This window comes from Paralichthys olivaceus, chromosome 16 (genome assembly GCF_024713975.1).
Source record: "Paralichthys olivaceus isolate ysfri-2021 chromosome 16, ASM2471397v2, whole genome shotgun sequence".
In the NCBI taxonomy this organism is placed as follows: domain Eukaryota; kingdom Metazoa; phylum Chordata; class Actinopteri; order Pleuronectiformes; family Paralichthyidae; genus Paralichthys; species Paralichthys olivaceus.
The window spans coordinates 17,557,017-17,584,009 of record NC_091108.1 but is presented as its reverse complement, the minus strand read 5'-3'; the positions used below and the strand labels follow the sequence as shown (position 1 = coordinate 17,584,009).

Below are 26,993 nucleotides of genomic sequence, written 5' to 3'. Positions count from 1 at the left end.
GCCTCCATGTTGCACAGGGGACGCAGGACAAACACACAGCCACTGTTCGCGTGGAGGAGTTAGCGAACTTCAGCGTTCAACAACTTCGCGCCTGACACATGTTTGTTTTGGGACCAGAATAACATTCTCCGCAGGGCTCTCAGCGTTGTTCCAGTCACGGCCTCACATTTTTGGATTGACCCGCAGCATTCGCGGCTAACTTGCTAACCCGAGCTAGGTGCTAACTTTAGCTAGTTAGCAATTCAGAGTCGCTTGTTTTTGTTTTGTATTTTTAGCCGCACGTGTGTGTCCGCGTCGCCCACAAAATACTTCGTCTGCAGCGATGATATTTTGCGGAGAGCCGTAAATGACAGCCATTCGCCGGCCTCCATTCACCACCGTGCTAGCTGACTGGCTACCCCCGCTGCCCCAACGCTTTGCCACGGACAGTTGCCTGGGCTTTGTGGGCTAGCTGGTCATCCCCACCTTGAACAGCTAGCTAGCAATAGCTAGCGAACGAAGCCAGCGCGCTAGTACGAAATAACATTGCGGGAAACGAAACAGGAATAACCACCCGCCTAAATGGACCACATGTCCATAATAACCCAGGTCTCCAACCCGAAGGAGGAGGAAATCATATCTTTCAACCAAGAAAAAGGTAAGAAGAAGTCAGTAAACGGGAGGCAACTGATGCTAGCAGGCTAACTACTTACTACTTCTGCACTGACATTAGCGTTTGGCTGGCGCCGGTTGTCTGTGGCGGTCGACGTTTAAAAACCCGGAATCATGAGCATGGTTAGTTAATAAACTTAACAAGCAACAAGTTTATCCGAAGAAAGAGTAACGTTATGGAGCTAGCTCAATGTTTCCTGTGCTTACAGCATGAAGAGCGCTCCAGTGTCGAGTCGTGTGGTTTTATCCCATTAGCGCTGTGTGGGGTAAAAATAACATTGTTGTCAAACTGTTGTTGTCCACGTTAAGCCATCTAATTCCAGTTGTTCGCCTGTTTCTATGCAACACTTTTGTGGTTTACCTTAATAACTGGACTTAATGTTATGACAGGTGATTCATTTCATGAATCACGACCATAAGAGGTCTGAGGAGGAGCAAAGTGTTGTATGAGACAAAACAGTATTGTTACAGTCTTCTTCGAAAATGAAACTGTAATCCATCAGGACTTAGTTCACCTTGCAAGTTGGTCATATTTACATGATCAGTTTATCTGTTCTTGCCTGTGTTTGTCTTCTCTCAGACAAAGACTGTTATGTTTCTATCATGATTTGAACACCTTTAACATTATTCCTTTCTCTGGTACAATGATTATTTTGAGTTGTAGTTCATAATCATCCACTTCATACTCATACTACATCTCAGGATCAAGTGTTAGTGTTGTGCCTTTTTTTTCCACTTCTACTCCATCTGTCATTACTCTCTATTTATCTCTCCACTCACAATTAAGTATATTCCATACTGGAGGTCAAATCTCTACTTCAAGACCATAGCAGTCGATGTTCATTCATCCATTCCCATTTGTCGGGCTGCACTGACGCTTTCCGGGTCACTCAGGCACATGGGATTTGTATCAGTATCACATCTCAAACCTCACTTGTCAGTCCATTAGTAATGTGAGAACTTAAGTCTTTCAAGCATAACAATGCATTCTCCTCTGAGGGTACAAAAGTAACCCTCCGCAAGCACCGTGGTTTCTGTGTGACATGAACATGTGTGGGTGTCATGGGAGATTATGATTGCAGTGTGTGGCAGAAAAAATATGGAGATTCCACTTTAGTCATCCACACTTTGTAAGCAGCTTCATATTATGTCTCAGCAATAACATTTGAAGATACAGGATTTAGTTTGAAAGGTGTCACATGATGTTTTTCAGTGGCTTGTTTGCATTTTATTAATCATAATTTTGTACTTAGAGTTCGGGTCATTGTGCCAGAAAATAGTGATTAAATCATTTGTTATCACTTGATATAAGTAACATTGAAATAATGAGTGGATTATGCCGTGATTTGATAGGTAAACTCATCTACTAATGGTTGGAATCACTTTTCTACATTTCTTGCAGGTTTTATTATGGCAGAATTGTTTTTGCAATCCTTTTTTCCCCCAATTTCAAATTGAATTTGTTCCTCTGGTCTTTTGGCTTTCGATTAGAGAAATTCAGCAAATATGATGCATCATGTTGGGCTTGTGATGTGTATTTGTCATTTATTTGTCAATTGGAAGATTGGCAGATAGACTGTTTTATTGAGTAAGCAAGCACACATCTATTGAAATGTTTGTTGTTTAATTGAGCCCCTGTTATGTAATGGGAGTCAAGGGTATGTTGATCTTGTGATTTTAATATAGGCCACATATCCGTAAATTACTTTGATTCCTTTATTCCGTACTTTAAAAGATAACTGAGACAATAATACAGATGATCACAACAGAACAGAAGAGTTTGAGTGTCACCACACACAAAGTCACACAGTGGGAACTTAATTTTTTGTGTTAGGCTGTTGCATGAAAACCAGACCTCATGTTGGCCTCAGTAAGAGTTGTCTGTTGCATAGGACACGTTGAGTAAGTGGACAAATTAGAGCAGCAATGTTGCTGTTTGTTCCTACCTCTTTCATTTACTCTTGAGAATGCGTCATACTTAATTCTTCCCCTGGGGCTAAGTCAAATATTACCATCATCTCAAGAACTACACAACTATATGCTTTCTTCCATTTGTTTTCAACAGCAAGATTTGAGATAACCATCCTCATATTGTGTAATTATGACCAGGAAGATTAAGTTAAGCAGGTAAATTTTAATCCACTGTGTCCCAGGGTGTACAGAATGATTCTAAACTTTCCAGAGTTTAATAGAGAGAAGGCCAATGATTTGATTACCCCTTATCAATTGCAATTCACATAACATGCAGCCCATCCCAGCAGATGACCTACAGAGGAATTTAACAGGTAGTCTTTTATTGCTTGAACAGGCTCCAAACTGTCTGGACAAAAATTGACCACCTTGCCCTGTGTGCCTTTACTAGCTGTCTTGCAACATGTGCCTGCTGTTCACACAGGTTTGGCTGCCAAGCAGCAGCCTAAATATAGACTCACTGCCCTGTTGGCCAGGGCACCACTGACCTCCAGGCCAAGTATAACTACTAGCAAAGATGACAATGATCATTTCTTCATTCACTCATGCAATTAGAAAAACACATGATGGTATGATGAGTCTGTGAGATTAATGGGTGCCTCTTATACAATCCATTCACTCAATGATAAAGACTAATACAGCCATGGAATCTAACGTATTTCTGAAGATTGATTAAATGTGTGGTTGAGGTGAGTTTTGCAGTTCAATGATGGTCTCCAGAATTTCAGTATTTTATTTTATTTTTTCTACTTCAAAATTAAAGTATTACTTTATTATATTCAGCTTTTTTTATCTGATTTGCCATTTTAGCTTACTGTTTCACAAATCTCAGAGGAACTTAGATTTTAAATAATACTGAAACAACATATATTCCATGTGTTAAAATTTAAATTCTACTTGGCCCGGTGACACAGCCGTTCAGTGGTTAGTTGTATCCATGAACTATGTGACTGTGACTGATGCAGGTTAAATCAGTTGGATGCTTGTTCCATGGCTGTCTTGTATATATGTGTATACCTTTCTCTTGTTCAATGTGTGTGTGCTTGGATAGTTACAGTATTTGGCACCTGCATAGGATATGCACGAAATGAACGCTAGCAAAGATCAGTTGATCAGTCTGTATCAGATTACAATACATTTCTTATTGTTTTCCATTCATCCCCAAATTTGGGTTACAATGTTTTTTTATTTTTATTTATTTTGGTTTTTTTTGTTTTTTTATTGAGGCTGTTGCAATATTTAGTTGACTGAGGTTGAATCATATATTGCACCTAATCTTGTTATAATTTAACATTGGATCAATTCACAGTGGAAGTTAAAAAGTTTCTCACGTTTTAGAACTAAGGCCTGCTCTATTAACTGCATGTGTTCTCAAACATTCCTGAAACTTGTGAATGTATCGTTTTCAGGTGATAAAAAGCTTAGTCTGCAGTTTGTAGATTATTCTATCCTGCTTGGATTTTAGTATTTTACAGCCAACCTATTTCTTAACTGTTGATAAAACACACTCCACATTGTCATTGTCTCCGTTTTTCATTCACTGTTTTGTTGGTATGCATAAGAGTCCATAAGTATTTGGACAGCCATAAAGATGTGCTTCATGTGTAGACTTACAGCTTTGATTCCTAAAACATATAAAGACTAGAGAGTGATACAGAAGACTTTTCTGAAAGTGCCTGAAGTAGGTTCAAAATGGTGACAATGCATTAATAGATCAATCTCAAACAAAGCTAAAAATGCTTTGTATCACATTTAACAACTGCCTTATTTCCATCTGTAAGCACAGTAAAGCTTCGCCACTGCAAATGGACCAACAACCAATAACTGAGAGTGTATAACGTAAAGAATGTCAGCTGATGTATCGATAATTGAAATTTTTACTCCCTAGAAAAGGTTTTCTGTGACTTTTTACATGCCAATCTCACAAAGGTGTTAGTGTATAATCCTCAGGTAAGGACTGGAGGATTTTAAACTGTAATTTATTTCATAAATAAATAGTTTGGGCGCTTGATTATTGGGAAGGAAGAACTTCAAACTGGAATCTAAAGAAACAGTTGAATAGTTTGTTGTCCTCCTGTCTTCATTAAATGTATCTTGGACAAAGAGCTTATCATGTTTCCTTATATATTTGAAAGACAAACTTTTTTGTGGAGATATAAACTAGAAAGATGTGAGATAGGACCTGAATGACAGTGAAATCAGTTACTGTTTACCCCGAAACTAAAAAGCCGTAGCCCACATTTCCCAACCTTGTTGCCAGAATAATGTGTTAAAAAGAGTGTTATCCTGTTTGTCTTTATGTGGCGAAGCAGGCCTGAGTACTGTCAACTGATTTGATAAGGAAATCTATGGGTGGTCTTCAAGATCATCAGGGGCATTTGGCATTTTACTGAGAACCCAAGGAGAAGTGATGTTGGGCTTGTTGCTGTGACAACTGCACTGCAATCACTGTACTGGACTAACCCTGAGTCAGACCTATATGAAGTGGCATCAAGGACACGACATGCACTCCTCAGTGAGAGGGACAAGTGACTGACCCCCTGGACACTTTTTTAGGTCAGACCCCTCCTGAAAGTTGTTGCTACTGATTAATAATTTATAGTGTGTGTATTTTTTGTGGACTGCCTAGTCCTGGATAAACTTACAAAGAGGAACAGCACAGGGAATAATTTGTCCTGTCCAGTAAATTGTTACTTTTTCTTTAGAAATGAAGCCTTGTTGGAAAGGCTAATAAAGGTAGTGAACTTGGTTCATTTAAGTGAGTTTACCCTCTCATTAGTCAATTACTACCCACCATCCTCTTCAGTTGATTGATGTGTTTGAGGCCTAGTTCCGCTCTGTGCATGACTCAGTCATCCTGGGAGTTTTCTGAGGCTCTTTGTTCAGGAAATAAATACAGCAGTGAGTTTGTAGTGATGAGTCACAGGAAGCTGACAACTGTCTGATTTTTACAGTAACACAGCAGAATAGACAAAACCCAGTCCTAATTATTGAGCAGAAGTCATGTGGTGCTTATTATGTTATTTTTAGATAAAAACAAAGCATACCGTGGCAGATATGATGATGAACTTAGGGTGTTGCTGTGTAATGATAGCTAGAGAATGGTTTGAATTCCTGAAAATATAATAAATAATTAATCATTTTATCCTCTGGTGATGTCCTTACTATGGTGTTTGGTGGTTGTTGTAGTGGAGACGTGGCAGTAGCAATACTTTTAATGCAGTCTCCTCTTCTGTATTAGCACCAGCAGAATGCCTTTTTTTATTTTCAAGTAAAGTTAATTTTTTTCTGGAATACTTACAATGTGAAATTAGATTTTTTTTCAACACAATCACTGCAGGATGATGTCAAATATTACAGTCAATTGAACTGTGCCATTGAGTAATTTAATTTATTCAGGTTTTAAGTTACTTAAAAAGGTTTATTGTTTTTAATGTTATCTCCTCGTGATTGATAAATATTGTATCTAACCTGTCTCTTGAAAGAGCTTGTTTCACAGATTAGTTGTCATAATATTTCCAGTGCGGCATGCTCTTATTAAATAGGCAGTAATTAATGACAGGAGGCTGTTGATCGAGGGAAACGACAGCGATCAGGGAGTGCATGAAGTGTTTCATGCCGTGACATGCCATGAGTCCGTCAGTGTCTGACACCAGACACTTATGAGTATTTATAGCTGTAGAATATGGAATTCAAGTAATCTTCTTAAAGCAAATCGTGCTGCAACTCTCTGTTATGCCCTTAAGACTGCTGCTCATATGGCCCAAAGACACACAGGAATGTCTTGTTTACACTTAAAAGCAGGAGTGTTGTAAAAATAATTATGGCACATTATTTTATTTGTAAGTTACTTGATGTATTTTCTTCTGGCACAGTGTTTCCTCACACAAATGTCTGATCGATGTCTCCTAAGGCCTTAAGAACAAAGTGGAACTATATCAAGATGCCAAAGGACATGACATAATGCTGTTTGCTCTTCACTGGTCTTGAGTCGCAGAAGCTTTCTGGTTGTGTGAGCTGAGGAGGCGAGCAGGGGGGGAGTAATGGGTGGAGAGGAATGCAGCCTTGTATAGGCTCTGCTGGGTCTGAGGGCCTCCCACCTCCCTCCCTTCCCTCGCCTTGTGTGCATGTCCAGGCTGCTTCAGTCACTCACCTGCCACCCGAAACATGGGAGGGAAGCACAAGCAAGTGTTTCAAAATGGAGACCCCCAGGCCAATCAGGTGCCAGGAGCCACGACATGGCAAAAAAGAGAAGGGAGGAGCGTTCAGCTTCCAACTTGTCACTATTAATAAAATCTCTGCGTCTGATTTAGGCCCTGTGCCGTAGTCCTGGAATGAGAGGCGATTTGCAATCAGAGCAGAGCACACTCTTTACTGTCGCTTTGTGTGACTGATGAAGTGACCCTGCCCGCTAAGTTATTTTCTGATCAGTGCCACTGCCTGTTCAAAACCAACTCTAATGGCATTTAATCACACTGTCAAGGTCTCACCTTTTGTTGTGTTTCAGAATCACTCACGGTCACTGGGAGAATTGTATTGAACATAACAGTTTGTTCCCAGTTATTCGAGCAGCATCTGCAACTTTGCATACAAATAAACCAAACGTAGATGCCTCCCTCCTTCAGCCTGCTCTCTTTTTACAACACAACACTGATTTGCATATCCACATGCTCACCGGTCACCCCTCCCTCTCCTCTTGTCTCAACAGCATCACAGTCGAAAAGCAGTCTAAAGAAGCAGAGGAGCCGGAGCATCTTCAGCACATTCTTCTGCTGCTTCCGCAACTACAATGTGGAACCACCAGCCACCAACACCAACACCAGCTCCCTGCCTCCACCTGTTGAGGAGAACGGATCGCCTCCTAAAGTGAGCTGCTGCACCACCGAATGCTAAACATTCTGTTTTGTAAACTGTATCAGGAAATGTGAAGTTTTTTTTATCTGTTGTAAATTTGTTGGTTTTTGTGAGTAGAGTTTTCTCTCTTTTTCTTTATATCTGTGGACCCTCTGTGTTTGGTCTCTTTTTTGTTCTCCCTCCTACCCCTCACCTTGTTTTGTATGTGCGTGTCTATCTCTCCTGTGTTGTAGTGTGACCAGGTCGAGGTCATCCCCGTCCCTAGTGTATGTATTGCCTTTTTTTCTTTTCCTTTGCATGCAGGCTGAGTGGGCTGGTGCTGGTACATCCTGTCTGTGTGGGCCTCAATGCTCCTCACTTGCAGCTACCGTACTGCAGCTCATGTTCAGCCCGTCGTAGCACTGGCTGTGTGGAAGATTTATTAGCACCTGTGGGTTTAACTGGTACCTCAGTGCCTGGCCTGCATGAGTGACTCGTGGTGGTTTGTATGCTTTCAGAAATACTGTGACACTAACTGTCTAACAAGTTAAGTCTAAAACTGTCTCAACTGATAAATTGATTGTCTCAGGAGCTTCCACGCAAGAAGAAATTGTTTTTTTCTGCTGCTTATCCAAGCAATTCTGTGAGTTAAGCTCCAAAGTATCTAAAGCTGGGGGGTAAAACTAATTGATCCTGTCACTCAAGGAAGAAATTAGATGTGATCTGATTATCTAGTGATCAGGCTTACTTCAGTCAAATAATCCATCATTGACCATATGAAGCTCAACTCCAAAGATCCATCACATGTAAATGGATCTTTAATACAGAACTCTTCCTGCTATCCAATGCAAACACTGCAAATTCACCCCCCCCCCCCATACAACCACATATTTATAACTTTAATTGAGAAAATATTTTAAAAAATATAGAATTGTTTGTTCTGTAAAATAAAGGCTTTCATACAGTATCAGCAAACGGAAACAGTTACTGGGATGTACGTAAAAGGCATTCTCTGCCGATTTTCATCAACCAGTCAATGCATCAGTCGGGCTCTGGTTCCTGCATTGAATGCTTGAAGTTGATTAGCATTTTCAAATGGTTTAAGTTACATTGATGATACGGTGACTGCTAGACTGCATCCGCTGCTAACATTTTCATGGCCTTTGTGAGAATGTGGAAATTCTATTTAACCTCCGCAGATTTGACAAAAAATCTGAGGGGATTTTAAGATCACTGTGTGTGGCTGTAGCAGGAGAATGTTGGGTGATGAATAATCTAACAGAGTCATTCTGAATCTATGGGTCCATCAAATGCATCTAATCGGACATGGCTTTATCTCTGCTGCATTGTTTCTCATAGAGATGCTCTTTCTAATGTAACTGTGGCTTGTCTGCTCAGCCTTACACATTAATGTATGTCAAGTCTGTCTTTATTAAACTCTTAATCTCTCTCTCTCTTTAACATAATTCCTTTCTGTTCTTGTGTTTGATTGCTTGTCTTGTCTTCCCTTCAGCAACCAGCTAAATACCTCCTGCCAGAGATGAAAATATCTGACTATGGCAAAAAGTGTGTGGTGATTGACTTAGATGAAACACTTGTCCACAGCTCATTCAAGGTAAGAAGTTCTTTACAGTTGTACATTATCACCTGTTGTTGATATATGAGTGTTAGAAAAATACTCTCACCATTGGGCTTGAACATCTAAATCATCACATAAGATTTTAATGCGTAAACAGAAGAAGAAACTTTCACTGCCTTCATTGTTGACAGTATCCTTGTCAGAGCTCAGCCAGTAACATGCACTAAGTTTACGACGTGTTAAATCCATCAGGTAACTATGTAAACAAAGTCAGGAGAGGAGCAGGTGGTGGAGCGCGTGCTGTATTAAGAACAAGAGCAATAATACAGTCCTCATTGTGCCTATGAGAATAAAGGCAGCATGATAATATGAAAGACTTTCACCGTTCATTCCATTTCATTTCTTTTTTAGCCTTAGCAGCATTTAATACACAAGTTGCCAGAAGTGAAGTAAAAGTTATTGACCGTGTCACTCCATATTTTTTGCCTCAACTCCTCCTTCAAGTTTTTTCCTGATGATGGCCCCCAGGATATTTTGACAAAAAACAGAGATTATCTTCTTACTGTCCATCTTGAAATTGCAGTTTTAGTGTTACTGGTGGGGCCTCTGTTGGTCAGCTGTGGTACTACACCAACAGTTTGTTAAATTATAATTTGCAATATCTTGTCTCTCCTCACAGCCCATCAGCAACGCTGATTTTATTGTTCCAGTTGAGATCGATGGTACTGTTCACCAGGTACTGTAAACAGAAAAACACTTTCATGGAGGTTACCTTATTATTAGGTGAGAAATGAACCATTTTGTTCATGTGAAGACCCAGAAGAGAATGGCTGTGATCCAGTTCAAGTAATCCAGGATAGGCTGTGTGTATCCTGGTTGGCCTATTCATGATTACTTGCACTGGATGGCAGCTGCTGGACTGGTGATGGGACAAAAGAGTGCATTACATCTGATTGAAAAGCTGTTGTATGTACTTTCACATGTCTTCTGCGACAAAGTACACAGTGAATATATTAAAGTGAATTGTGCTTCTCACGAAGTTTACTAACAATGTTTGACTCTTCCCGCACCTCACATGTTTATCTGTGGTGTGTGTTGCAGGTGTATGTGCTGAAACGACCCCACGTGGATGAGTTTCTTCAAAAGATGGGGGAGCTGTTTGAATGTGTGCTGTTTACAGCCAGTCTTGCCAAGGTTTGTTTAGGCATCAATATGTTGTTTCTTCTGACATTTTTGGTTTTGGTAACAGGCCAGTGCTACCCATGAGACTATCTTCTATTTCCTTGTTCTGGTCTGTACTTTTCATCTGCTCTTCCCGTCTGAATGTTCACACTCTCTCTGCTTTGCTGTCCATCTGTGTCATAGCCAATTCAGCATGGGTAAGTGTAATGAGCTAGAAATAATCATGTTAAAGGATATTTTTTAAACCCCTTAGTGTAATCCTCATGCAGAGCTCTAGGTGTCTGTGTTGTGTTATAGAATAGTTTCCTGAGGCCTCTTCCCTGCCAGGTAAACACAGCTGAAGAGGACATGCTACTCTGCTTCCTTTTGACATAATAGTGTAGACTTAAGTTTTCTTTGTGTTCTAGTTGAGAAAAGATGTTCTTGAAAATGTTCTATATAATAGCGACTCTCTATTATTTGAATTTTTCGCCGTTAATTTCAATTTAAATCTGATATTTTTTCTGTAGCTGTGCTCAACTTTTCTCTGTTTGTGTGACCTGGGCAGTATGCAGACCCTGTGGCAGACCTGCTGGACCAGTGGGGGGTGTTCCGGGCACGACTCTTTAGAGAATCCTGCGTTTTTCACAGAGGAAACTATGTCAAAGACCTCAGCCGGCTGGGACGAGAGCTCAGCAATGTCATCATTGTTGACAATTCACCCGCCTCTTATATTTTCCACCCAGAAAATGCTGTGAGTTGCAGAGGAATCAACAAAATGCATCTTAAAGCTACTTGTGTTATACTGTAAATTTGACATGTCAACAAGGAGTCCTAGGCTCCCATTGTTTTCCACCTTTAATATAATAATTTATATTGACCTTCTGAAACAGGGGAGATGCTGAACTGGCCAGGGGAGATTGTTGTTTGCAGGATCCTTTTCAAATTGATCTTAAATAAAAATCATAATGGTTAATGCAGTAATTCCTTTTGCATTAGCAAGTCAAGGCACCTGTCTTCTACCTCATAACGTACACTGGTGATGACGTAATTACATTTCACTCAGTGCTGTACTCCACATGCTGATGACGCATGGTGGCTGGAGAGGAACTGAGAGAATTGGGCATATGTGTTTTATGTGTTTTTTTGGTTTAAATTGATGAGAAAACATTATCTTTTTTTTCTTTTAAACCATTTCAGTCCTTTTATAGATTAACATAAGCTTTAGCTTAGGTTGTAGAGAGTTTAGAAATATGAAGCATTAGAGAAAACTCCAGTAAGAGAGACAGTAAGTAAGTGGCTCTCGGACCATTGCAAAGTTAATATTGCACTTTTTCTAACATTGTCTCATAATTTTACATTACACTGTATTCAAAATAGGTGTGGCAAAAAGAAACATCAACATTTGAAACTTAATTATATCAATTACTTCCTGTTTGTTCTGTTCTGTTGATAATTTTGGCAGCAAATGCTTAACTCAAGGCTACCCCCCCCCCCCCCCCCCCCCCAGGTCCCAGTCCAGTCCTGGTTTGACGACATGAATGACACAGAGCTCTTGGACCTGCTGCCTTTCTTTGAGGGAATCAGCAAAGAAGAGGAGGTTTACGGCGTCCTGCAGAATCTGAGGAGCAGGTAGCAGGACACACGACAGCGCAGTCTGTGCTCTCCATACTCTATCAATCTCTGCCCCATTTCTACAGCCACATCTCTCAGACTCAGGCAGATCCTCCCACATGCGCCCCTCTTGTCTCTGCCCCAAGGGGACGCCTTGGAGTCTCACTGTGGAAACCTTAATCCTGTCTCTGCTCTCATCTCCTGGTGACTGGCTGCCTTCTGTGTGCCATCAAACGAAAACAAACACTATCCCAGGAGAACTGTGTCTGACAAAAATCACACACACCTGAAAGTGTACAGAGAGTCCTAAGTTGGTAATATCGGGGACAAAATGCTAAGAGGAATGAACTCTGGTCTTTATTTTCAAACCAACAAAGTTTTACTATTTGGTGAAGTGCTTATTTTAAAACCAAAAAAAAAAAATCTTTTTGTCTGAACCTTCTTTTGTGATACCACAAGAGTCTGAAAAGATTTTGTCCTCGTATTGTTGCTATGCAGGCAGTTTCTGGTAGTAGAAAGGACTGTGATTCTCTTTTCTTACTGAATGAAGTGCCTTGTGTGAATGTTGTTTATATGGGATATTTTGTACATGGCATATTTCCTGAGTACTTCAGTCTTTTCACACACACAATATGCTTTAAAGTGGACACAGAAGTATCTTTATACTAAAGCTTTGCTTTTGTTTTGTTTTTTTTTTTGATCATCAAGCGCTGGGTAAACGTCTCAATATTATTCTTTTTTTTCCCCAGTCTGCTTGTGCCATTATATAGATGTGACTTTGTTTCTTTCTGCTTTCATTATGCGTAGAAATAGTTCATTTGTTTTAGGCAACAGAGTATGTTTACAATTTGCGTTTGATAGTTTTGATCTGAAAGCTCAGATAAAATTGTGCCGTTTGTTTTTTTGTCTCTCTCATTACTCCCACTTATCTCATTGTATTATTTGCCAAATAAGGAAATTATTTTTTAACAGGCTTCATATCTTTAAACAGGGGTTCAGTTGTATCTGTTAAACCATTAGTACTAAGTATAGCATTATAGGTTTTATTATTTTTGACAGGTATATGTCAAATTAATTTGTATGTTTTTAATGTCATGAGGTCCTTGTTTCGTCACGTCATGCTTATCAGACGGCTAGCTCTTAGCACATTAATTTTTTTTTTACATTTATTTTACAATTTTTTGGGCACACTATTAAGTGGTGCAGCTCCGCCCTTAGGGGGTTGTCTTTCTCCTAAATTGTTCACGGTTGCAAAGGTAAACCTTTTGTTTATTTTTCTCTTATTGTCAGCGGTCTGGGTTCTCTCGTTAAATGGGTTGAGTGCCATGTTTAAATGTTTTCATGGTTAGTGTCTTTGGGGAATATAGGGTTAGTGTCTGATAGAGTCTGGACAGTGTTGAAATCACACCATCCTCTCCTGATTTACACACAGTGAAGGCGTGGCCTAGTCCATCCCTTGTATAAAATCAGCAGAGACGATGTGTGACGTTTATCCTCCATGACTCGTTTTTTTTTTTTTAACTGCTCTTTCACCTCAGTGCCTATCTTTGAGAGGAGCCACGCAAACCGAATGCTGCAACATTAGCTACCATGGCAATAAACCTTTTTTTGTAGGAGAGTTTCCTTACCAAGTTTTTGGTTTGGGTGTCGAGAGCACTTGACAAAACTAACCCCAGAATTGGTTTGTTTACAGTGAAGCTTTCAGTGTTTGTCAATGAACCTTCAGACATTCATTTTTCACATTTTTCCACCCAAAAACTGAATCCACTTCAATTTTGCTTGTTTCAGCAACAGCAGCCAAATAACCTTGTGTAGTTGAGTTCATTGCCATAGCTGTCAGCTTTTGTTGTGGAAGAAAGTAAAATAAAAACAAACAAGTAAGGACGCCTTCCAAACCTACAGTTGGGTGCTCAGTCCTGGCCCCTCCACATAGACCCTCACACATCAGGGGCAGCTCTACTCGAAACTACTGGGCCACTGCAAAAAGGACTGAAGAACCTCATCACGGCATTAATGCCTTACTGCCTATGGAGGCACAAAGCAATGTTTCTCATTAATTCCACGATCACATCTGCTCATCGTTTTAGCATGGCCTCGTTAGTAGTTTCTCATGGAGTGTGCAAACGGCGCAGCCATGTATGTGGACCATATACGGTCAAGTGAATCAACATTGTGAAACAATAAAATGAAGCAATGAAGTGTGAAAAAGCTGTCGTGCCATCTAGGGATTGTCCACCCAAACAAACCTCATTTGCTGTATTGCTTGGTTTATGGGTCATGATGTTTCAGTGAAACGACACTGCTTCATAAGTTCCACCAATTTTTTTTTTGTCCGGTTGAAAGGCTGCATTTTCTTTCTTTTGCATCAAGCATCTGTGTTGGTGATGAGTGCTCTGCTCATGATGAGGATTTCAGTGCAATGTCCTTTTCTAAGAAGTGTTAGGTCCACTCTTCTCAACCTCTCGATGATTACCTTTCTCTGAAGATGTTGTTTGTATCATTGTGATATTTTTCTACCTACCTTTTTGTCAGTATTTGGTTTGAAAAGTCATGTATTACCCGACGTCTCCAGCTTTCTGTTCCTCTTTCTGTCAGATCGTCTCTCTCTCTCTCTCTTGCCTTTGGTAAGAACTCTCAGTCAGGTCTCATCTTTCCTACCAGGGGACGTGTGTGTGCGTGTGTATGTGTGTGTTCGCGTCCTTACAGTTTTTCTTTGTCACCTCACTCAAATTCATACATTCATCATTTTGTATTGATTTAACACCAAAGTTCTACAACACTTGAGTTCAAGTCACCGCTTTTTTTTTTTTTTAATCAGGTGTTACACTTATTGTTCTTGGTTAAGTTGAGTGTTTGCAAAGTGTCGTCATCCTGAGCATCAGTTTTTTTCTTTCCTTCCTTCCATAATAAAAGGCTTCATTGAAACTATTTCGTCACGTCTATTATTAAACTTTTCTTTTTCTTTTTGGATGCATGAATTAAGGCCAAAGATCATCACTTCAGAATGGTGTGATTTAAATTTCCACTCAAGTCATGTGAGGGAATGTTGTTGTGTTCTGTTACTATCAACTTTATATTGCCATTGATTTCCTAAGTCATTTAAAAAATAAAGCACATGTTTATGGAGAAATGTTGCTTGTCTTCTGTCAGCAGACTGAATGGTAAATGCAGATGGTACGACAAATCAATATAAACTCATTTTTTGGTCCTATTCATGCTGTTGGAACAAGCTGTGAACACAAAACAAACCTTTCATGCTGATATGGTAAACCCTTGCTAAGTTGTGTTTCTGACCTGAAATATGATCCCGAATCAGAGGGAACATTGTGGGTTGTAAAGTCATAGCAATGGGCTGAATGTGCTGATAAGCTCCCACAAAGTGTGTGATCGTTATCTATGGGATAGTCATAACATACAAATAGACAAGTGATCCATTGTTCTCATAATATATTTCCTATAGCCAATTTAAGGTTAAGGAATTAAATAACCATAACTTTGTCAAGGGCTTTCATGACAATATCAATATCAAGTAAATCCACCAGCTTTATTTGTGTATCAACTTCCTGACACTGTGTACCAAGGGTGTGTCCATTCAAGGTCCACCTGGTAATGACTCAAGCAGCTCGGCCTCAAGCTGGTTCCCTGAAACAAAGAGGTTTAAAACAGTCCTCGGTTATATGGTGTGGACTGTGGGCTACTACTGAGCTGTACACCGTACTCTGGTCGTTTACAACCACACTGCAAATAACTACACAGTGTTATTCCACTTGGTACAACAGATTATAAATCACTGAACACTGTTTAATTCAGAGCTGCAAAAAATGATCGAGACCAGTGTTTGTGTTTGAATATTTTATCTCCGTCTTGATTTATAAAAAGATAAAAGTGGTCAAGATGATGCTACATGAACAATATTCATAAGTGATGACTCAAATGAACTGGTGAAGACAAAGCAGATTGTTTTAAAGTTTGCTTATGTCTCTCCAGAATTCATAAAGCTGAATATTTGAATAAAAATATTTAAATATACAAAACGGTAACTGACCAGAAATGAGGGACACAAGCTTTTCATCATACAAAATTATTGCATTTGCAGTCTGAACATCTAGTGCATTGTATTAAACCTATCACAACATTTTAAGGTTATTGAGTATTAGTCTAACAAGCCTAGTGTGATAGGCACAGTAGATGCATGTAGATACTCAGCTCCTCAAACAACTCACGGTTGCAGCTGGAGATCTGTGCTGTAATCTGGTCTTTCTCTAACTTTTTTCTAAAATGAAGCCAATAAGTTAATCAAGATCTAAAAAAGTATAAAATCTAATTCAAAGCAGCTGAGACACGACTGTGTAATGGGGGTCCCAGTTTCCTGCAGAGGCACATGTCAGTCGGTGACGTCTTAGTTAACATCGACGACCATGACGTGTACAAAGAGTCCGGCTGAGGGGAGACGGTCTCCGTTCTTATTGAGCAGAGGCACGTGTCTGTATCCTGTGAGAGAGCATAAAGCGTTTGCAGTCAGCGATGAGAATATGAAGAGCTCTTTGTGCTGCTTGTGAATTGAAATCTCTTATTCTAAACCAGAGAGTTGATGTCTCTGTTCATTTATCAAGTGTGAAAACAAAGAGCGATCGGTGCCTTTAAATCATTGGGTTACAGTGAGGAGTCAAAAAAACATGACCTGCCAAGTAGAGCAAACATCTGCAGCCAGATACTGAACTCACCCATTTTCAGGCTGTTGAAGGGAAGCGTGTACTGTCCGACAAACTCGTTGTCAGACGTGGAGTCGTGGTCTTCCACAACAAAGCGCACCAGAGCAAGATCTGGCACGTACACGTCAAACTGGAAGTTTTCGTTCCACGAAGGCTTAAACCCTAAAACAAGGCGAGGCATTCCCTCAGTGATGTTTCATGGTCGTTCTGCTCATGTTTGTCACATTCCAAGAATTGTTTTGTGTGCTTTCGTCTTGTTTTTCTGAATTTGTTAAGACATACCACATTTCCTAGAATGAATTTTGACAAGCGCCCGAGGGTCTGAATACATTTCATGTATGGAGCTGTGGTTTTACTTATTGATAGACAAATAAACAGTGTGAGCTGGGCAGGAGTTTTTCCTAGTCGGCAAGAGGTTTTACTAGAGAGTCATAGTGCTGCCTGTGTTGTTCAGGCCTGGAAGAGATGGTTTCTTCCAGACCTCTAGATAATCCTGAAGTCAGCCCAAATACTGATGTTATACCTTCAATCTACATCATTTCTTAACTGGGATAAAAACTAATATACATGGCATTGGCTGTGTTCAGTTCAGTTTATAGTTTGCTTCAAAAATACTGAAATAAATGAAAACCTGCATTACGATGTAAAAGAACCCGTCGATGTACATAAAAGGAAAATTACCATTGTTTTCAATAGGATTGGTTTCTTTCACAGCAACATCCTCGGGCACTCCGTACACCTCCACTTTAACCAGCGGGTCCACAATGGAGGATTTCTTCTTGTTCAGTTTGGGGAGCTGCTGCGCTGATATAACCTGGTGGCAGGTGGAGACACATCATGGCCGATTTAAAAAAACATCCTTCACATAATGAACTTGTTCCTGAAGAACAGGACGCTACAGCAAATGCTTTGGATTAATGCCAGTGTCTGTGTTTGTATTGACAATTGTCACCATGACATGGAGCGTCTTGTGCTTGAGCCAGTCTCCTCGGGTCAGAGTGATGGGGTCGAACTCTGTATCTACGTCCCTCATGTAGGCTGGTTTCAGGATGTAGCCGCTTTTCCCATTCACCAGGAATCTACCCTGGTTCACATCCATGTCCGGGCACGTCGTCTGGAAGTTCAGAGCCACTGTAGAGAAATTATTAAAATAGGTGAGGGATATATAAAACTCATTAGATCAAGGTTTTCCCTTGATGGCTGCCATATTATCAGAGCGGGCTGTACATGTGATAGTTTGAAGTTCGTACCAATTTGGCAGCCGGCGTTCCACAGGGGCACAGGGTTGTAGTTGGATGAGTTGGTCCTGGAGCCTGCTGGGTAGATGCGGCTCAGCTTGTCCACATTGTGACGGATGTAGGCGTTTGCTGTAGCCAGCACATCAACAACAAAACATAGTGTCAATTACAGATCTGAAAACAATTGGTATCATTTAGTACCAGCAGATACAGAACATACGTGCACTTGATTCTGACAGCAGTGCCATCGTAACTGAAACAACTGGTTATCAGTGTCCATTTGTCAAGTTTAGAGAAAACAGGATATGAAGGGAAACAGGATGTTAGGTGGAAAAACTGACATGGAGACAAAAACATTAGGCCTGATTTTACCAAGTCTTCTTCAGAGAGAAAACAAAAGAAACAAATCTGAAACTATTATAAATCAAACACTGAAGCTGTTTTCAGACATGAACTCCGTTGAATCTTTGTACAATTGGGTCCGTACGTTCTGCAGAGTTCACCTTTCACATATGAACAATGCAGCAGGAGATTTTCACGCGTTCACAACAACGCAGAAATCTCCCGAGCGTTCAGGTGAGAGTTGGTGCAGCAGGCAGAGATGTAACAGATTCATTCTGCTGTTTTTGTTTACATTTTTGTCAGTGTCCTCTATGTGTGTGGCACTGCTTTTTCATCCTGAGATATTTGTACTCTTGTTTTTGTTTTCTTATACTGCGTCTGTCACATCCTCAAGCATGGCCACTCCCTCATGGTGAATCCCCTAGAGAAGCTCTCACTCTGAAATTTGCCCTCTCACATACAGCCCCTCTGGAGAATGTCAGGAGATTATCCGGAGTTCAGTGCATGTCTGAAAGCAGCTTAAAACACAGAAGTGAGCTCAGTCTGAGGTCTTCCTCACCCGAATCCTCCGCCAGCTTCACAGCCTTTCCCTCCTTGAAGGACGACATCTCGTAAAAGCTCAGGTTTTTAACAGCGTCCTCGAAGCCGTTGAAGTGGACGCTCTTACAGTAGATCACCATGTCCGACAGCTCTTTTGCTAATTTCAGCTTCTTTTTCTTCTACATGTTAAATAGAATTTAAAGGTTAAGTCAAGATCAGTATTGATTCATTGATTTATTTTCTCTCTCACCTTTCTTTGCTCTTCCTCCCTCTGCTCATCCTCATCATTTGACTCGTCTTCCTCCGTCACATCGTCGTCATCAGCAGCTGCTGCCTCAGAGGCAAAGGTGGCCTCCAGTTTGTTCAACCTCTTCCCTTTGATCAGGAACTTCCCCTTTAATTCCTAGATGCCAATACACACAGACTGATGTCATTACAACCATCTTTCATTAGAGGACTCAAATAAAATCTGCATATAGATAAGAATGAACAACAACCTCAGGAGAAGGGAAATTTGTGGGCATGTCGTCCCCCAGCGGAGTGGTAACAAGTGCACTGCCCAGGATGGAACTCATGTGGTGGGCCATGACTTTCTGCTGCTCCACGCTGCAGTGGTTCTCCAACGAGAGGATCACAGGGTAATCTGACGTCTGAGGATGACACAAGACAAAGAGACAAACAGAATAGACTTACTGGAACCTACACAATATTATACCGGATGCTACACTATCACACACACCTTAAATGCATACTCCTTGATTGCTTTGATTGTGTCTTTGAAGAGGATCTTGGAGGTGAGTGTGTAGCCGTGGTAAATCACTGGCTCGTCGTCAGATCCGTCCCAGCAGTCCAGCTCCACACAGCGACAGCCCTTCAGCAGAGCCCTGGGAGGGTCACAACCAGTATTAGTGAATATATGTGAAAGAAATAGCATATAACAAAACAATATTACAAATATGACAAATGAGCGGCAGTGTATTCCTGCAGACAGATGGTTAAAATACTAACTTGTCCAAGTGCAATTACAGGAGAGAATATTAAATTAATAGATTCATGACCACATATAACATATATCAACCAAGAAGAGAGAGTTTGCATGTTTTCCTTGTGTCATCTTGGGTTTTCTCTGGGTACTCCACCCTTCTCCAGAGACATGCAGATCGGAGTTGGTTCATTGAAGACTTGATTGACCATAGGTACTACTCTACTACGTCTATACGTTGACTGCGATCCACTCTAGACCTGTCCAGGGTGTACCCCGCCTCTTGCCCAGTTTCAGCTGGGATTGGCTGCAGCCCCACGTGGCTCTCAAATGATTAAGTGGTACAGATGATGGATGGATGGAAATAGGGTGAAAGTGCTCATATATTCTCAAGCCTGGACCAATAGTATTAAACCTTTCCCTTAATAGTTTCTGAAAGGTTTATGTTTTGTTTTCATCTACTGCCTCTAGTGAGAGCTGTTACCTGACATAAGCCTCTGTGCTGCTGGGCCCTTTGAGCTGATCCTCCATTAGGTAGGTGTTGTGTGAGGAGGAGATGAAGTAGTGATTCAGAGGCTGGTTCATGTCCTGGCACACCTCCTTGTGATCTAAGTTCAGGATCATGGCCTCTGGGTGATGCATGTACATGAGGAAGCCATCCTTAGACAGCAGCCGCTTCGCCTTAACTGAGAGAACACAAGAGTAAGGCAGCTGATGTGACAGTGGTGCATCAGAGCAACAATAAGTGAGGAACAGTCATTTTCTCATGGACACAATGTGTGAATGTTACAGAATGCTGTCTCTCTCTTAAGAGGATCTTGTTTCAAACTTAATCCCAGGATAAAGGAACCTTACACAATAACTTGGATTAGTTATTATGACTAATCATAGTTGTAATAATGCATTTATACAGTGTATTTCAACGTACCCAAAATTGCTTAACATTGTTAGGAAACTGAAAAATAATGATGAAACAAACCAAAGTCTGTGGTTTTTATTGCAAACTGCATGTATTTAAATTTATCGTGTAGTTTAACATTAACTAGTTGCTGTCTGAGCGGCCTGTGACGGGTTAGCTGTCATCTGGAGTTAAAGCCAGTTTCTTCTTTGTGACAGCACAGTGGCATCAGCCCACTGAAAGTTACACATTACCTCTCTTTCTTTTATCTACGCTTGGTTGTTTAATCTATAATCACTCACCGGTGCAGTACACTAGTATTAACAGCGCTCCCACCCACAGAGCTGTTACACTTGGTCAAATATTTCCCTCTCAGGTGTCATAGAAATCCTGCTTCTTTAAATCCTAATGCTGAGCGACTGTGGAATGTTTTTTTACAAACTGATTCTGAAGGGTCATTGGTTAATACCAAATATAAAAAAATATTGTAAAATGAAAGAAATCTATTAGCATTACTATATTAAAACCTACAAGTTACTAAGTACCAAAAATGTAAAGACAAATGCATAATCCAACAAATAGAGTCACAGCCCTGCTGGTTTCCAGTTCTACCAGCTACAATGAAGCATTCACACGCCATGTATCAGTCCGTGATAAAAGAAAACCAGCAGAGCTGTGATGCTGAAAGCTCAGGAAACCAGAGAAGCACTGCTCCACCACACTGTGGAGAACCAACCTGGAACAAAAACCATTCAGTTCAGGTACTGACCATGCTCATCCGGCTCATACTTCTCGATAATCTCGTGTGCAAGGGCCACTGTAGCTTTCTCTCTCTGCTCTTTCATCAGGAACTCAACTAAGTTTCCAGGACTCATGAAGCCGGTGGTTTTAGCGTACTGTCCGTAGATAACGTTGATTTCCTCCCGATGGGTCAACAGGTCATAGAAGTGTTGGATCTCCACTCCAGCCAGGTATCCAGATTTTGATTTGTCACATTGCTATATGAGGGAATTTGATGATAGATTATGGTTTAATTTACGTATTTATTTAAGTATACACACACACAAACACACACACAACACACACACACACACACACACACACACACACACACACACACACACACACACACACACACACACTTTGCCTGAAATATCATGTTAACACTGTTTTCCTGTCTATCTTTGTACCTTTATCATATTTCTTCGGGTTTGAGTAAAGGGCCTTGGTGTTTAAATCATCAAAACATTAATCTGAAGCAGTGTGTTTTTATAGCTTCTTATTACGTTAACATGTAATTTCCATCATTAGGAAGCATTGAAAACCTCTGAGTTCTTCACCTGGAAGAGCATTTCTGCGTAGTCATCTTCAACTTCAATGTTGATCGAACGGAGGAAGTTCTTCATCTCTGACTGACTCAGCTTGTCATCTTTATCCTTGTCTGCTTTCTTCAGGCAGCTGATGATCCAACTGAAAAGTTTCTAATGTAAGGATTGGATAAATGCAAACATACAAGGTATGACCACCAATAATAAACACTAAACACGATCATGTAAAGGATACTGTTCTGTCTTCTGCTGGGTGCTGAGGTTGTTTAAGTTGGTGATTATCTTCTCCAGGCTGCTGACCCACTGCTTGGCCTCCTCCTCGGAGCTGGCGATGAGGTCCAGGTTCTTGCGGCGGTTCTTGAACATAATGGAGAAGCAACGGCCCTCCACCTGCTCCTCCGTGTTCTTCCTCAAACCCTCCGAGTGTCGGCCCATCCTCACCATTGAGATGTCATAAAGCGAGACTGAAAGCAGAAGAGGTGCGTAAATTATACTGCATTGCAATTATACTACCATTTAATAAAATAATTCCCTAGCACAGGACTGATTAAAAAAGCAGCTCTTCTGTTCTTCTGCTATCTTTAGTCATTACAGACCAGCCTGTTTGGTAAACATTGGCCTCCTGTTTGCAGTATACTGACGTCACATTACAAGTTTGAGGGCATTGAGCTTTTACCAAAGTTAAAAGTCACTAATGTGCAGAGATCTTGGATGTGACCTCAAGGGTTGGATGTTATCAGACATGGCTACAGCAATTAAGACATAACTACACCACAGTTATCAGACTGTGACTATGTAAGGTCAGTTTATGGATGCTATGGAAGCAGAGAAAGATTAAACCACTCTTATGCACAAAATCGCTATCTCTCCAGACACACCCATAAAACATATCACTGCTATCATGAGCAACAAGGTGTGTGTTTGACAATACCAAGGTCTTTCACACAGTAATATTCATTTATAGCTGCATGTTAAGTCCTTAACTTTAATAATCTGATGGTTTAAGTTATATCAGCTCTGAAAACCCCTTAACATATAAATAAAAAGGTAAATCAAGGTGTGTGAGACGTGTGTCCACCTCAACACCAGACAGATATGCAGGAGTTCTCACACACATGCAGGTGGGATGCTCGGACAGCACTCACAGGTCTGTTTTGTCTTGAAGGTTTTTTTGGATTCATGCCACATGGTCTTGCAGTCCTCCTGGAGTCTGAAGTAGCGGGTCTTCTTCCATGACATGGAGCGGACCTTGAGGAGATCTCCACCCTGAAGGAGGAACTGGAGGTCTTGGTCGCCCTCCATCCCTGAGGGAACAGAGAGAACAGAGGAAACATTACATTTCTGACAGTTGACTCAAACCTTCAGCTCTGCACTTCCGTCTCCAAAATCACAAGTCACGTGAGTAACCAAGACAGGACGACAAGAAGCAGAGTTCGACAGCTTCACACATCAGATCGAGGGGAGATCTCCACAGTGTGTGCTGTAGTCCGACCCTGGATGAGCCCCTCGGTTCCTTCTCCACTGTGTCACCCTTGAGATTCCTGCTGTGGAGCCTACCGAGCAGCTTCGCGTTCATCTGTATGTCTCTCTGGCCCCTGGCGCAGCGCAGCAGCTCCTCGGAGGGGCTGAGTTTGGCTTGTCTCTGCAGGCAGCTCATGATGCCTTCAGGTGAACGACACGCTACTAGTGTTCTCAGGGAGCAAGGGAGCGATCCGTGTGTGTAGGAAGGGGCGTGTACGAGCCTCAGTCAAAGTTCAGTCAGCTGACACACACACACACACACACACACACACACACACACACACTCCACCACCTCTCTCCTGAACTTCTTAGTTTGTGTCTCATTACGTAATTTCCATCTGATATGAAGCAGGGATATAAGGTCTGAAGGCAGTGACGTCACTTAAACACCCACGCACTTTAAATAACAGATTTTAGCTTCATTTAGCTTTTAGCAAGCTAACCATCTAAATATCTGGACTACGCCTCACGTGCTCCAGTAACGCAGGGTTACAGCCATTAAACTTGACTTGACCTCAGAAGAAACACGCTAAATGTTTAAAATGCAGCTACGTCAATCTACTTATTTGAGATAAAAGGGGAAGCACAAAGTCAAACATCACGTTTCACTCCGGTAATTCATAAAAAGGCGGCTCGGAGACTGTTACTGTACAGTCAAGGTTCAGTCCTGACACTGTTGCTTTACGGACGCTCTCTGGTGGCGATACTGCGATACAGCAAGGTGCTGTGATTTCAAGTCTCCCATGTTTGTTCGTTTATAAGAAACACACACATTTGCTGTAAAACAAGTTAGCAGACATTCCATTGCATTGCATGTCATTTAGTTTTATCCAAAGTGACTTACAAATACAGTTAGTGCATTCAACAACTATGAGGGGCCATTTTGGGTTCATCATCTTGCCTAAGGACACTTGGGCGTCATAGAGAATGCAGATCTATGTTTAGTTTTGAACGTTGTTTGCAGTAATAGTTTTTTGATTTCATCTTCCCTGCTTAGCTTGAGACTATCTTGCTTTGGTAGTCTCAAGCTAAGCAGGGAAAAGCGTGTTTCTGCTTGCATGAGTGGTGAAACTAGGCTGGATTACAGGGCCACACCTTTTGGCAGACTATAAACAAGTGCGACTTCACAGGTGCCATTATTCGATAATGTTTCACTCTATGTTCTACATATGCTGGAGAAAATTTTTTATCAGCAACGACTGAAATGCAAGAAAAATGAGATAAGGCCACTTCACTCCCATTGGCCCAATAATTATACAGGGCTTTACATAATTACTCCCAACAAGTGCTTTAACTACAACAAATAAACAGAAATCAAAAAATGTGTCCTACCGCTGTTTGTATTTTCGACCCCATTCATTTCCATCCTCTCTGGATTTCTGGCTCACTCTTCTATACAGTTTAGATTTTTTCTTGTCCTCCTCTCACTTAATGGACTTGATCTCACATGAGGTGGCTCCTTCTGTCCATGAGCGCAGGCAGACTGGAAAACCAGGAGGACTGTTGAATGGAATCCAAGGACAGAGTGACTGGTGTCAGCTCTGCATCCTCTCACACCGGTTTGACAAGTCTGCCATTCAAGCTGCTGTGCTGTTGTCACAGCAAGTTAGGTCACACCTCAGCAGCAGCGCTAGCCAGCAGGCATGGGATCAGTTTACACAATGTTTGACTTTACTGTATATCCAGCATTCTTCAGCCAGGTTCTGCTCTGGGTTTCTTCAAGTGCTTGCTCATGGTGGAGGTTGTTGGTTCTCTGTAAATAAACACTACACGCCTGCTCTGAAAACCCTTGCACAACTTCCTCTGAATTAAAATGACTTGACATTGTTAGTCACGTTATTTACTGCTCACTCATGCACCTGCAGACAAAGTGAAAAATCCTATTCGATCCATGTTTATATGTAATCCTGTTACTCTGAGGAAACTCAATGTAAAAAAAAGTGGACAATCAGGTTTTGCAGGTAACATTTTGTGTGGAATTCCACTATCCCATTATTTCAATAGACAATTTTATTTCCTTTCCTTTTTGTTTTCTTTCCTTTTTCCTCATTTGAACAATGGCAGAGTTTGCTCCCCACATAGTTGACCGTGAGTTTGAGCATATTGGGTTACACTGAATGGGGGAAAGGTGGAGTGTTTCGCTTTTCTTTTCATGTGTAGCTTAGCATTAGCAGGATAATAGCACTGCAGTCACTGCTGTGTTGGGGACTCCTGTGGCTCTCAGCACTTCCCTTTCAGGCCTGGCTTACTCTCAGCGCACTGTCAGCATCAGGATGAGTGAGCTTTAATGCAGCATCAGGGCCAGAGCTTCCGGAAGAGGGGTCGACCCCATCTAAAAATCCCAGAGATCCTGAGAAACAGGCAGGAAAACTTAGTCCGGTGTGGACTTCACTTATGGTATGAGTGCTATAGACATGTGGTGGTCAGCACAGGGTGTTGGTTATTTGCTTAAATGCACAAAAACATTCATTGCAATATATTCCAAGAAACAAGAAAATAACTTTATCTCTGCTTGTATTCCTTTCAAGTGAGGAAAACCATCTATATTACTCATCAGTTATTCCACAAAAAAGTTTATGGTATCTGTAGGAAGTGTATAAAGAACAAGGTGTCACTGAGGAACCATGGAACGAAACCAAAGATCGAATGACCTTGAATTCAAGACGAGTATTTTCTCCTGTTGGTGAAGTCTGTGCATTGGCTTGTTGGCTGTTCCTGTCGAACAAGCAGGAACAGGCCCTGTTGTTTCCTCACATGCCACTAATGCCAGCCATGCTTTCAGAAGTTTCCCCCAAAACATCCTCATATCTCAGCACATCAACTGTGGACTGGTGCCAACAGAACATTAGCACATGACCCACCTGACCGCAGATCTAAGAGTAGCAATACAAATCATTCTAAACATGCACTATACTGAACATATACTATACATGAGTGCCTACATATAGTTGCAGTGAATAGATACTTTCAAGATTAAAAAAACATTGATAAAAGAGCATATTGTTATAGAATTATTTATCCAATATTACAAATATAGCATTTAAATAGACTATTGAAACAATAGACCGTATAAAGATGGATGACATGACTGCTCACCAAAAGTGAAGCCTAAGTGTTTCAATTGCCACCTAGTTGCTAGCTGCAGTACAGTTCATATATCATGTCTTTTCCATGATAGATGATGGGACATGGGCCAAACTAAAAGTTTCACTGATGGTTTCTGTCATTTTGGTTATAGTTCTTCTCAGTGTTAATTTTTTGGTTTTAATTAGTAAGTAGATTCTATAAAATAGGGTGAAACGTTCCGATCGACAGCTGAGATTGACGTGTACTTGGTCGAGCGGTTATGTTTGAAGTAAGACTTCATGAAATGGCAGTGTTCATGTGCAGGATATTATAGCTTCATTTCTGGATAATGGTAGGAAATGAAGACACGTCCTCCATGTTTATATACAATCTATGAGTAGTATATTAATGGTCTAAAAATCAAGAGAGCAGTTTACATCACGATTACTTTTGATTACTTAGGTACAATTTTAAATTAAGATTTTTTGTAATGTTTAGTATTGCTCCTTTTACTCGAGTGAATGGTCTGAGTACTGCTACACTGGCATTAGTATTTT

The 26,993-nt window shown here is 40.9% G+C and overlaps 2 protein-coding genes across 4 annotated transcripts; one reads left to right on the top strand and one right to left on the bottom strand.

The window, feature by feature from the left end:
• Positions 1-496: 496 nt before the first annotated feature.
• LOC109640635 (CTD small phosphatase-like protein) lies at positions 497-14,734 on the top strand. Of its 2 annotated transcripts, XM_020104744.2 has the most exons (8): positions 497-637; positions 7,331-7,488; positions 7,710-7,742; positions 8,969-9,070; positions 9,714-9,770; positions 10,136-10,228; positions 10,764-10,949; positions 11,706-14,734. In XM_020104744.2, the coding sequence occupies exons 1-8, from the start codon at positions 562-564 to the stop codon at positions 11,829-11,831; spliced, it is 831 nt and encodes a 276-aa protein (XP_019960303.1). In that variant the 5' UTR covers positions 497-561; the 3' UTR covers positions 11,832-14,734. The 2 variants fall into 2 exon arrangements, with proteins under 2 accessions (XP_019960303.1, XP_019960311.1); XM_020104752.2 differs by lacking the exon at positions 7,710-7,742.
• Positions 14,735-15,646: 912 nt separating this feature from the next.
• On the bottom strand, positions 15,647-24,959 carry LOC109640476 (1-phosphatidylinositol 4,5-bisphosphate phosphodiesterase delta-1). 2 transcript variants are annotated; one of them, XM_020104514.2, is made up of 15 exons: positions 24,703-24,959; positions 22,995-23,153; positions 22,085-22,313; positions 21,862-21,991; positions 21,291-21,519; positions 20,108-20,309; positions 19,381-19,525; positions 19,139-19,291; positions 18,892-19,044; positions 18,661-18,820; positions 17,772-17,888; positions 17,474-17,652; positions 17,203-17,335; positions 16,534-16,683; positions 15,647-16,300 (listed from the first exon to the last, which is right to left on the bottom strand). In XM_020104514.2, the coding sequence occupies exons 1-15, from the start codon at positions 24,734-24,736 to the stop codon at positions 16,209-16,211; spliced, it is 2,265 nt and encodes a 754-aa protein (XP_019960073.2). In that variant the 5' UTR covers positions 24,737-24,959; the 3' UTR covers positions 15,647-16,208. The 2 variants fall into 2 exon arrangements, with proteins under 2 accessions (XP_019960073.2, XP_019960064.2); XM_020104505.2 differs by lacking the exon at positions 24,703-24,959 and adding an exon at positions 23,407-23,608.
• Between the last annotated feature and the right edge of the window lie 2,034 nt (positions 24,960-26,993).